Below are 12,061 nucleotides of genomic sequence, written 5' to 3'. Positions count from 1 at the left end.
TAACTTGCAGATCTAGTGCACGGCCTAAGCAGCATTTAAATGGGGTCAGGTCTTCCCTGGAACTCAGCTTTGACACTTTCATGCAAGCTAATAGTCAGATGATCTACAACTCAATAAAATGTTAAACGTTCTACATTCCTGGAATTCTGACAGGCTTTCAAACATCCAATTGAACTTCAGGTGGAAATGTTTTATTTCTGAAATGCAAATACCAGAACAAAAAAGACTAGGTAAGGGGGAATACTGGAGACCCCAAAGTTTTTTTAAACAGTAACACACTTGTTTCCTACTAAAAACCGTGAATTTGCAACAGTCGATTTCCTCTTTTTAGGTTTCCTTGGACTTTCCAGATCCTCTGGTCAACTTCTTTCTTTTAGTGTTGTACACAGGGGACCCGGGGTAGATAGAAAATGTAAATGGGTCACCGCTCCTCAGTTTGCTGCAGCAGAGAAGAGAGAGAAGCAATATAATTTGTTGTACACAGACTGTTTTTGATTTTTATATTCCGGGAAACAGCACCCGCAGCAAGACAGTCAAGGTTTCAGGCCACAGACAGCACAGGATTCCCATGATCTATATTTCGACTCCCTCTCTTATAAAAGGGCACTCGGCATCAAACAGAATACTAACGTGTTAATCTTGGGCAGTGCATAGCGAACTTCTTTTGTCTGTCTTCTTGGCCGTGTTGGAGGTGATTCCAGAGGTACAGAATTGGTTGAATCTTGCAGGACCTTGTTCTCTGTGAAGAGTCAGGAATTGATCACTGCTTAAGCTACACTGAGCCTAACTTTAAACCTATTAAAAATAAATAAACTCAGAGTAAAGGTAAAGGACCCCTGACCGTTAAGTTCAGTCGCAGACGACTCTGGGGTTGTGGCGCTTATCTCACTTTATTGGCCGAGGGAGCCAGTGTACAGCTTCCAGGTCATGTGGCCAGCATGACTAAGCCGCTTCTGGTGAACCAGAGCAGCACACGGAAATGCCGTTTACCTTCCCGCCAGAGCGGTACCTATTTATCTACTTGCACTTTGACGTGCTTTCGAACTGCTAGGTTGGCAGGAGCAGGGACAGAGCAACGGGAGCTCACCCCTTCACAGGAATTCGAACCGCTGACCTGATCGGCAAGCCCTGGGCTCAGTGATTTAGACCACAGCACCACCTGCATTTCTAAACTCTGAACATGCAGAGTCAATTGAGAATTCAATGTTAGGCCTGCTTGGCTACCAAATTGGGTTTTATTTCAAAAGCAGTAGTTTAAATTCCACATGGTTCCCAACAGCAAGTGGTTACTAATGTTCTCCTGTTCCCAAAGGTGCAGGTTTATTTCCCAGACAAGGTATCATTCAGAGATTCACACATGCAACTTGTGCAAAACATCTCTGGATTTCAGGGCACCTCTTTAACATAAATATTCCTTCCTATACTTCTCTTCTTCCACTAAAGCAGAAGCACAGCAGCAAAGGAAGTTCCTTTGTGGACATGCCCTTAATACCTAATAGTAATAATTCACACAAGGTTAAGAGGCAGGAGATAAAACCAGCACACTATCCTTTACTCGCATCTTTGATTCTTGGCTTTGGGCAATTTGTGGATATTGTAAGGGAGCACAAAGCAGCTATTGTGTTTCTTAGCTGGACTCCCATCCCCCTCCAGTCACAGTGAAGAAAACAAGTAAAAAAACCATCTGTTTCTTCACTTTTTGCATTGGCAAATGTCTAGTACATGTATGGGACAAACCTCCATCTGACCATAGGCCTTTTGCTTTCCTGAGCTTTCTCACAGTGAGCTGCCACTATACTGCAGTCTAGCTTTCATTTTAGGTGCAGAGCAATAAAAGCTCTGGGCTGGTTGGGGGAGAAAACCAGATCTTCAGGTTAGCTTAAATCAAGCAAACCCAATAGGAGTGCACAGATATGCACACAGAAAGAGGTGAATGTCAAGATTTAGATGGAGGGCTTCACGCACCCCACCGCAATTCACCTATTGAACCTCCTATCAACAGCCCCTTTTCATCACTCACCTTTTCCTTGTGCTGTGTTTTGCAAGGTTTCAGGAATTGCATGTGCTGTCTTTTTCTCACATCTGCCAGAAGCCACTTGCTTTGAATCATTTTTTAAAGCTGTTGAGACTTTGGGCAGAGACGAGTTTCTTTCTGGGCTCACTTGATCTTGAAGTGCAGAATGTGACTGAACAGAACTACAAGAATGCGGTAAGGTGGTCTTAGAAAGACCAACTGCGGAAGACTCAGGAGTTTTGGGACATACAGCCATAGAATCAGCCTGAGGCGAAGCCTTAGGAAGATCCCTATGGAAAGAATCTTGCTGAGTCCTGGAACCTGAACCTCGAAATGCGGAATGCACATTCCCTAGAGAGAAAACAGGGGTTGCATCTGCTTGACTTGTCGATTGAGAAGTGAAACTCAAATTCTTCCTCTTCCTTTTATTGGCTCCTTGAGCACTCAGACCCGTGTCTGTTTCCCCATGTTCTTTCCCTGCATTATCCTTCCCCGCTTTAACTGTTTTGTGTTTGTGCCCTTCTTTAGCCTTGGTTTCTTGAGGCTGCACATCAACACTGAAGCTCTGTAGCTCCATCTCACTGATCTCCTGTTGTAAACAAATTTCCTGGGTTGCCTTCTTGGGTTTTTTATGCTTCACATTCAGATCCAGTGTTGCTTCTTTGCCAGGAATCTGCTTTTGGAAACCAACCAACTGTTTTGTACCAAGAGCATGCAGTGGTGCCTTGTTGCTTAACAAACTAAGCTCCGGACTTCGGAACACAATTCCTCGATCCTCTAAGTTTTCTGAGGGTGCATTTCCTTCATGTGCAAGGGGAGCAGAATTGTTCTGATAATCTAAAGGGCCTAGCTCTAACACAGAGGTCCTTCTACAACTCCTGGTTTTATCAGAACCCTGGGAAGCATGTTTCACATTGCAGGCATGGTTCTTTTTATCTTGTAGTTTATTGCTTAATGAGATAGTATCTGGATTTTGGAACTGGCTTTCTGAATTCTTCATTTTCCCCAAGAATGTTCTTTTTTCAATTTCCTGAGTCAAAGCATTGCTGTCATCTACATTGCTTAGAGAAGTCTGGTCCACTACATAGGTCCTTCTGCAATCCCTGGTTTTCTCAGAACACTGGGAAGTATGTTTCACATTGCTTAATGAAATAGTATCTGGATTTTGGAATTGACTTTCTAAATTCTTCATTTTTTCCAAGAATGTTCTTTTTTCAATTCCCTGAGTCAAAGCATTGCTGTCATCTACATTGCTTAGAGAAGTCTGGTCCACTACATAGGTCCTTCTGCAATCCCTGGTTTTCTCAGAACACTGGGAAGTATGTTTCACATTGCAGGCATGGCTCTTTTTATCTTGTAGTTTATTGCTTAATGAGATAGTATCTGGATTTTGGAACTGACTTTCTGAATTCTTCATTTTTCCCAAGAATGTTCTTTTTTCAATTTCCTGAGTCAAAGTGTTGCAGTCATCTACCTGCTTTGGAATAGTCTGGTGCACTACATATGTCAATCTGCAACCTCTGCCTTTATCACGGGGCTGGGTACTATCCGCCTCCTTCTGACTGCAGATGTTCAGTGGTGGTCTTTCTTCCAGAGAATCGACTTGACTTGACTCTTCAGTGTGACGTGCAGGTTCCGGAATTGTCATCGCGCTACTGTTCGATTCAGAGGTTTTGTATGGTACTACCACAAAAGTATTCCTTATTCCACTGTTATAATTAACCAAATGTCCTTTGGACTGCCTGACAGCAGAAGACCTCCTGTGCACATTCCCCATACTCACTTTTTTTACAGCTGTGGTTTCATTGGCTTTGATCGTCTCACAGCTTTTATCATTGGTGTCTGGTGCCAAAAGCTCACCAACCTGACCGACTTCAAAATACTCTTTAACAGCCTGCTCCGATTCCTTTGTCCACTGAAGCATCTCTGAGGACTTCTTTTGAGAATCACCTCCAGATGCAGCTGATGAGCTTATTCTGCGTTTCTTCCTCTGAGTCACGTGACCACCTGATAACAACACGCTACCAATGAGTGGTGCCGTAGTCACCTCACAGTGCTGCAGAGGTGAACTATTATTCAGGACAGACAGCAAGCCGCTCCTGGGACATTGTTGTGTTCTCAAAAGGTTTCCTACAATGACAAATAGCTGAATTTAGTAGGTGAACACAAACTTGCTTTTTTTTAAAGAATCCATGAACATTCCATTAAGCTTGTGCAATAAACGCAGCATAAGGGGTCTCTATAGTATAGTGTATTTTAAAATGGGGTTTTAGAGTTCTTAGGGGTTTTTGAATGTTTTATGTAGTTCTGCAGTAGTTTTATGTAGTTTTTATGTAGTTTTATGTAGTTTTTCAATTTCATTGTTCTGCATGGGACAATGACAATAAAGATATCTATCTAAGAAAGCAAGAAAAGTAGTTCTCAGTCAAACCAAGGGCCCATCTCATTTCCAACAGAGACCAGGCAGATGCTTCCAGGAAGCCCACAAATAGGGCTTTAAAGCCACAACCCTCCCCCCCACTTCACATTGTGCGCCATGCCCCACAATTAATATTCAGACATTATACTAAACAATGGCAATGTTTAGTATGCAAATGAGCCTAGCCGCTTCCTGGACTCATGCATTTTTCATTTCCCTTGCACAACCAAGGAGTTCAGAAGCATTTGTTTCCATTTTCAGTTAATTGTGGCGTCCCATGTTGTCTGAACCGGAAACTGTAGTTAGAAGAAGAGGAGTTTGGATTTGATATCCCGCTTTATCACTACCCTAGGGAGTCTCAAAGCTGCCAACATTCTCCTTTCCCTTCCTCCCCCACAACAAACACTCTGTGAGGTGAGTGGGGCTGAGAGACTTCAGAGAAGTGTGACTAGCCCAAGGTCACCCAGCAGCTGCATGTGGAGGAGCGGGGACGCGAACCCGGTTCCCCAGATTACGAGTCTATCGCTTCTAACCACTACACCACACTGGCTGCAGTTAGTGGTGAATCTAGTTAGCTTCAACAAGCCAGCTTTCTAACCCACATAAGCGTGCATAAAATTGTTTCTAATTGTGTGTGTGTGTGTTGACATCTATGCCCATTCTGTAATTACAAAAGCTTTTTGGTGGCAACCATCAAATGGCACTTAGATCGGGCACGAAGTCTTTGCTGTTCTTTAAAGCACACGTCAAACAGCAAGGCATTCTTTTATACAATTCTAGACCTAACTCCAAAAGCCCACTGCAAGCAATCTGATGAAACCTCAGGCAAAACAAGCTGTGGCTCCCATTGCATGAAGGGGGAGTGAGAAGAAGGAAGGTGGCAGCAGAAAGAGAAAAGGGGGGAAGCAGCCCTGCCTACTTTCTACTCTGTCCCCACTCAGATCTTCTGCCAGCTGACATGTAATTCCCTCGTGGGAACACAGCCCTCATCAGAAAAAAAAAGTGCCTGCTTAGGAAAAATGGTATTTGGTACTGAAGACAGGCAAAGCTATGCCTTTCAATGTTGCCTACATTGAGTGTAACACTCACAGTCTGATGCAATAGGTGGGGTTCCATCCAGACCTCCACGATATAGTCTTGGCCAAATGTGCTTGCCATTCCTTATCCACAGCCCACAACTGACTTAAGTTAAAGGACCATCACTTGGGACTAAACAAACCCTAAAGACAAGGTTATAGAGATTTGGCTCTTATTTCTTCCCCCAAATGCTCACAGGATTGTAAGAGAATAATTAAGCATGATGCACACTGAACCTATTGCCCAGTACTGAAAAGGAACAGAATTGTGCATTCCTGACTGGTATACTGCCAGCACCCAACGGCACAGTAAATAAATACATAAGACGCAGATTCCCATCTTGCACTGCAAAGTACGTTCCAGTGTCAGGTTGAGCCAGGAGTAACTGGAAATACCGTATTTTTCGCCCTATAAGACGCACCGGCCCATAGGACGCACCTATTTTTTGAGGGGGGAAATCAAAGGAAAAAAATTGATTTCCCCCCAGGTTTGCGCAGCCATCCCCAAGCTAGAAGAGGGAGACGGAGCACTTCGTCTCCCTCTTCTGCCTTCAGGGACAGCCTCCCAAGCCTCTGTGGGGCAGCGCACTGCGCTGCCCAGCAGAGGCTTTGCGCAACCATCCCAAGCTAGAAGAGGGAGATGGAGTGCTCCGTCTCCCTCTTCTGCCTTCAGGGACAGCTTGGCCCACTATCCCCCAGCTTGTGGGGCTGGCGGGGGGAGAAGCAGGATTGCTTCTCCCCCCGCCAGCCTCCAGATCAGGTCAGGGAATAGCGGGATGGCGGCACTCCGCCATCCCCCTATCCCCCGAGCTTGTGGGGCTGGCGGGGGGGGGGAGAAGCAGGCTTGCTTCTCCCCCCCGCCAGCCTCCAGATCAGGTCGGGGAATAGGGGGATGGCGGAGCGCTGCCATCCCGCTATTCCCCGACCTGATCTGGAGGTTGTGGGGCTGGCGGGGGGGAGAAGCAGGCTTGCTTCTCCCACCCCCAGCCTCCAGATCAGGTCGGGGAATAGCGGGATGGCGGCGCTTCGCCATCCCCCTATCCCCCGAGCTTGTGGGGCTGGGGGGGGGGGGAGAAGCAAGCTTGCTTCTCCCACCCCCAGCCTCCAGATCAGGTCGGGGAATAGGGGGATGGCGGGGCTTCGCCATCCCCCTATCCCGCGAGCTTGTGGGGCTGGTGTGGGGGAGAAGCAGGCTTGCTTCTCCCCCCGCCAGCCTCCAGTTCAGGTCGGGGAATAGCGGGGTGGCGGCTCTGCGCCTCCCCGCTGTCCCCAGCTTTTGGGTGCAGGCTGCTGCCCGCAAGCCTTGCGAGCCCGCGGGACATCCCGCCGGGCTTGCAAGACTTGGGATAGCTTCCTGAAGCCTGGAGAGCGAGAGGCATCGGTGCGCACGGACCCCTCTCGCTCTCCAGGCTTCAGGGAAAGCCTGCATTCGCCCCATAGGACACACACACATTTCCCCTTCATTTTTGGAGCGGAAAAAGTGCATCTTATAGGGCGAAAAATACGGTAGTCCTCAAATGATTCTGTACCACATCTGTAGTTAGACGGAAGAGACAACCTCAGTGCCACATAAGCTCAGGCAATTAATAAATTGCAGCCTGATCTTATACATGGTTACTCAGAAGTAAATCCCACTGAGTAGGCTTACTCCCAAGACCACAGATGTGGCCATCCCAAGTATATGGCTTTCCAGTTAACATGTGTCTCTCACTCATACAGAGGGTGCTATGTTTAATTTATGGAAGTATTTATATCCCGCCCACTCACATAACATATCAAGGAGGTGCACAAAATAAAAATCATAAAATAGAGAATCATCACAAGAATGAGTGGCTCACCTAAAAAGAAATTCAACAAATAGATTTGTCAGCATATAAAAAGGTTTTCAAGAGATGTTTGAAGGTTATTGGGGTTGCCTGCCAGATATCTGCCGCATACAGCCAAAGTAGAAGTAATTATATGATAAAAGCTCTATTATACCACCCAAAGGCGTGTCCCGATCACGTGCCAATGCAGTGTCATCCTCTTCATCCTGAGGTCTGCTCAGCTTGATTGCTATTTGCAAGTGGCTGTTCATATATTGGTGCAGTTCATGAATAGATTTGTTCTGCATACAAACAAAAGGGTTAACATTTTTAAACCTATCGAGTTTAAATAAAAAACAAGCAAACCAGGCCTAATAAGCATTGGAAAGCTTAGGTTAAAGACTCTTTACAGTATTTTCAAAGAAGCAATTAGAATAATGTTCCTCTTTTTATTATGAATTCTGTGTTTTCATTTTGAATTTTAATGCTGTGAAGTGCCCTGAAACCTTTGGAAGAGGGGCAGTATACAAATTAACATAAATAACATTCCTAATAATTTCCCCATGGGTTCTTTTATAGTTTTAAATATGATTTTATCTCTGTGTTGTAAAGTATGCATGATCTATTAATTAATCCATGAATCTTAATCCATAAATTAGTAACAAGAGCTTCCAAAATTTAACAAAATTTGTTTCTCTACACTTGCCTCTCTTGTTTCTTATGACTTTGGTTCTCATGGGCCTTATCAAGTATTTGTAGGATATGCCATGTCAATGTGTGTATCCCCTTGACCAAGGTTCCCTAATCCAGCCTTCTGTGACTCAAGACACACAATTCCTCGTTACACCCTTCCAAAATGCTAATGGGTGTGTGTGTGTGTGTGTGTGTGCGCGCGCGCACGCCAAACTGGGTCTTTGAACTGGGTAAAATAAAGCCTAGTTTTACCCCTGGTTTATGCACCATTGAAGAAAAGGTTCCAGTTACCGCAGAGACAAATAACATGGCTGCAAATACCGTACCACAGAGAAGAGCTTTCGGCGCAGTGAAGCATTTTCAAAGTGACACGATTCCACTTCTTTTTGCAGTAGCATCTTTTCAGCAGTTAGTCTTTGACTAGCTCCCTTTGCACCATTGAGAGCTAAAGCCAACGCTTTGTTGTTCTGTTTTAGGGAGAACTTAATTATAGAGGAGTTATCTGTATTTTTCAAAAGAGGGAGAGAGAGAAAATGGGTGGTTTTTGTTAGCTTTAGTGGCCAACCCCTTCCAAAATTTTGCCTTATCAAGACAAGAACAGAAGTCGGCAGCCAAAATTGGTAGGTGAGCTCCAATCAACATAGGAAACCTGTGTACCCTACCACAGACTTATGCTGTGTATTATGAAGCAAATTCTTACTGGTCTCCCCCTGGGCAATCAGCAGTGGCTTGGCAAGGTTGAACAAATGCAGTTTCAATTGCTATGATTATGCTGCTGTTTAGAGTCATAAGACCTATGCCATAAATCATACATCTTTTTCAGAGAACACAAAAATGCCAAAGAACTGTCAAATGCCACTGCACTGGGACTGAAAACACAGCTAAGGGCAGTGGTGATACTTATAAATCACTTCCTGTGCCATTTTTCTTGAGTGGTCAAATCTTCCCCAATCCTGCTAACAGCTGGGTTATCATCTTCTCTCCTCCTCCCTCCATTTACTGAAACCTAGTGTTTCTCCACATTGCAGGGATATGCAGCAACACCAAGGCTGGCATTCCCTAAACCAGACTCATGCAAATACACAGCACTCCATCTGTATAACCAACTCAAGCTGCACCATCTGTGGTTTTGCTGTGCGGAACAGGTAGGGGGAAATACCGTATTTTTCGCTCTATAAGACACACCAGACCACAAGATGCACCTAGTTTTTGGAGGAGGAAAACAAGAAGAAAAATATTCTGAATCTCAGAAGCCAGAACAGCACGAGGAATCATTGTGCAGCGAAAGCAGCGATCCCTCTTGCTGTTCTGGCTTCTGGGATAGCTGTGCAGCCTGCATTCGCTCCATAAGACGCACACACATTTCCCCTTATTTTTTAGGAGGGAAAAAGTGAGTCTTATAGAGCAAAAAATACGGTCCTATAAGGCTTTTGTTCTGATAATGCCCTATATTGGCTGTGCTTGCGGTTGAAGATTAAACCTTTCCAGCATGCAAGCTCAGCTCTGTGATGGGGAAATCGCCCCATAGCCCAGCCATGTGATGGATTTAAACCTCTCGCCTCAGCCCATTGTTGACAGTGATGAGTGTGCGCCTGTGTGTGTGTGTGTGTGTGTGAGAGAGAGAGAGAGAGAGAGAGTGCCAACCTGTTGGAGGTTTTTCAGCAGGAGTTGGATTGCCATCTGTCATGGATGCTTTAGCTGAGATTCCTGAATTGCAGGGGGTTGGACTAGACTCTCTACAATTCTATGATTCTGTGTGTAAGTGCAGTATGTATGCATGAGTTTGATGACCACTTTATTTTTTTTATAAAATATTTATTAAAATTTTTTGAAATATAACAGTAAAAATGAAAAAGAAAAAAAGAAAAATACAAAATAAAAACAGTTAAAAACATACATTTTTCCTTTTACTTATTTTCTTTTAACTTATTTCCCGGACCTCCTCATACCTCCCTTTTTTGTATTCCACTTCAATTTATTGGTTCAGCAAATCCTTACCATTAGATTTTAACCCATTTATAACCCTTTTTTCATATTCCCTTAAATCATTACAGCTGGAAACCCCTTAGTTGCTATCCAACATCATTCTATCATTCATTAATTTTACAATATTTCTGTAGATAGTCTTTAAATTTCTTCCAGACTTCTTCCACCGACTCTTCTCCCTGGTCTCGGATTCTGCCAGTCATTTCTGCCAATTCCATATAGTCCATAGTTTGATGACCACTTTAGTCACATTCACTTAGGCTGTAAAAGGTCAGCAACTCTTGTCTTATAACTCACCCCAATAGAATAGTCCAGGTCTCCAGTGAAGCGCCAGAGCTCAAGCATAGCAAATTATCTTTAAATACTGCCACTTACTTATTGTTTTTGTTTTGATCTTTGATGCAAGAGAAGCATTCAGCTTTGCCGTCTTCAATGCACCATTTTTCTTTTCCTTCATCCGTTCCCTGACTTCACTTGTGAAGGAAATGGATGTTTCTTCAAGTGCCTGAAGTGACATTTTTCAGGCAGTCCTGCCAGTTGTTCAGAAAAAGAAAAGTCTGCCATTATCATCCTTTATATTTGCAAAATACTCTACCATCATTATATTGCTTTTATGTTTGCACTGACTTATACTCCAGGCCCCTTTGGAGTCTGAAGGGACTTCCTCTGCTCTACCACATGGATGCATTGCATAGACCAGACAAAAGTGTAGAGAAATCAAGCGATTTGTTCACACATTTGCAAACCAATGCCGAGACAGAATACTTTTGCAGCCCAGTGTATATGCTTACTGTGAAACAAGTTACAATACGATACGATAATCTTTATTGTCATTGTCCCATACGGAACAAGGAAATTGAAAAAAAAAATCTACATAAGATATTCAAAACCAACAAGTCTGCTATCCCAGCTATCCCAGCCTGGTTAGCCCCCTAAAAACTCTGATACCCCATTTTAAAAATACAATACACTCCTATAGAGACTCCTTAAAAGGTAAGGGTAAAGGGACCCCTGACCATTAGGTCCAGTCGTGACCGACTCTGGGGTTGCAGCGCTCATCTTGCTTTATTGGCCGAGGGAGCCGGCGTACAGCTTCCAGGTCATGTGGCCAGCATGACTAAGCCGCTTCTGGCGAACCAGAGCAGCGCACGGAAACGCCGTTTACCTTCCCGCCGGAGCGGTACCTATTTATCTACTTGCACTTTGAGGTGCTTTCAAACTACTTTGTTGGCAGGAGCAGGGACCAAGCAACGGGAGCTCACCCTGTCACGGGGATTCGAACCGCTGACCTTCTGATCGGCAAGTTCTAGGCTCTGTGGTTTAACCCACAGCGCCACTCGCGTCCCCCAGAGACTCCTTACACTGCGTTAAAAACCAAAATCACATTTGAATAGAAACTGTTTCTCAGGCGGCTAGTCCTAGTCTTTCTAACCCTGTACCTTCTTCCAGAAGGCAGAAGCTGAAAGAGGTCATTTCTGGGGTACGCACTATCCTGCGCTATCTCTGCAGCTTTCTTATGGTACCTGGAAGCATAGATTTGATCCAAGGTGGGAAGAGTGCGCCCAATTATTCTCTCCGCCATCTTTACAACCCTGGACAGCACTGTTTTCTTCCCTGACCGTGCAGCTCCCAAACCACATATCTTTATGTGACAGGTAAAAATGTTTCCCTTCAACCAGGCATTCGGCTTTTGAAATGTGTTTGTGAAAGTGTTTACTGGCTTGTTTCTGTTTTATGTGTTTTTTGGTTTTTTTAAAAGATATTTATTAAGAGTTTACAAGTTACAGAAAAAGCAAGAGAACTGTTTTATGTGTTTTGTATCCCCATCCTGTATTTTTCTGTCTTGAACTGCCCTTCGGGGTCTTCGGGTGAAGGTTGCCCCATACGTTTAATAAATAATAAGTGCATTTTTAAACAGAATTAAGCAAAAGAAACGTGGCTGGAGAAGCAAAGGACTTAAGGCTAAGGTGTTGTACATGCAGATATATACATCCCCCCCCCCGCCCCCGAATCATAACCATTAAATTAGAAGGAAAACATACTTACCACTTTCATTCAAAAAAATAAC

At 44.2% G+C, this 12,061-nt stretch overlaps 1 protein-coding gene across 4 annotated transcripts; it reads right to left on the bottom strand.

Annotated features, from left to right (window-relative positions):
• Window positions 1–169: 169 nt before the first annotated feature.
• On the bottom strand, window positions 170–12,058 carry LOC308595100 (uncharacterized protein). 4 transcript variants are annotated; one of them, XM_081209041.1, is made up of 7 exons: window positions 12,040–12,058; window positions 10,369–10,523; window positions 8,334–8,509; window positions 7,490–7,616; window positions 2,021–4,144; window positions 631–739; window positions 170–439 (listed from the first exon to the last, which is right to left on the bottom strand). In XM_081209041.1, exons 2-7 carry the CDS (start codon window positions 10,508–10,510, stop codon window positions 328–330), a joined length of 2,790 nt encoding a protein of 929 aa, XP_081065167.1. In that variant the 5' UTR covers window positions 10,511–10,523; window positions 12,040–12,058; the 3' UTR covers window positions 170–327. The 4 variants fall into 4 exon arrangements, with proteins under 4 accessions (XP_081065167.1, XP_081065169.1, XP_081065168.1 ...); XM_081209043.1 differs by having other exon boundaries at window positions 7,493–7,616; XM_081209042.1 differs by lacking the exon at window positions 12,040–12,058 and adding an exon at window positions 11,433–11,525.
• Window positions 12,059–12,061: the final 3 nt, after the last annotated feature.

This window comes from Podarcis bocagei, assembly GCF_964188305.1.
Source record: "Podarcis bocagei genome assembly, chromosome: 1".
Classification (NCBI taxonomy): Eukaryota; Metazoa; Chordata; class Lepidosauria; order Squamata; family Lacertidae; genus Podarcis; species Podarcis bocagei.
The sequence above is the reverse complement of the archived record's forward strand: the minus strand, read 5'-3'. Positions and strand labels throughout refer to the sequence as shown.

What these genes read in the sequence shown, in the direction of transcription:
- LOC308595100 (XM_081209041.1), bottom strand. Translation starts at nt 10,510, where the DNA reads ATGTCACTTCAGGCACTTGAAGAAACATCCATTTCCTTCACAAGTGAA. An exon ending in GATCAAAACAAAAACAATAA is followed by an intron (nt 8,510 to 10,368) that starts GTAAGTGGCAGT and finishes TGAAAAATACAG; the next exon opens with ATAACTCCTCTATAATTAAG. An exon ending in GCACTGCCCAAGATTAACAC is followed by an intron (nt 440 to 630) that starts GTTAGTATTCTG and finishes TCTCTGCTGCAG; the next exon opens with CAAACTGAGGAGCGGTGACC.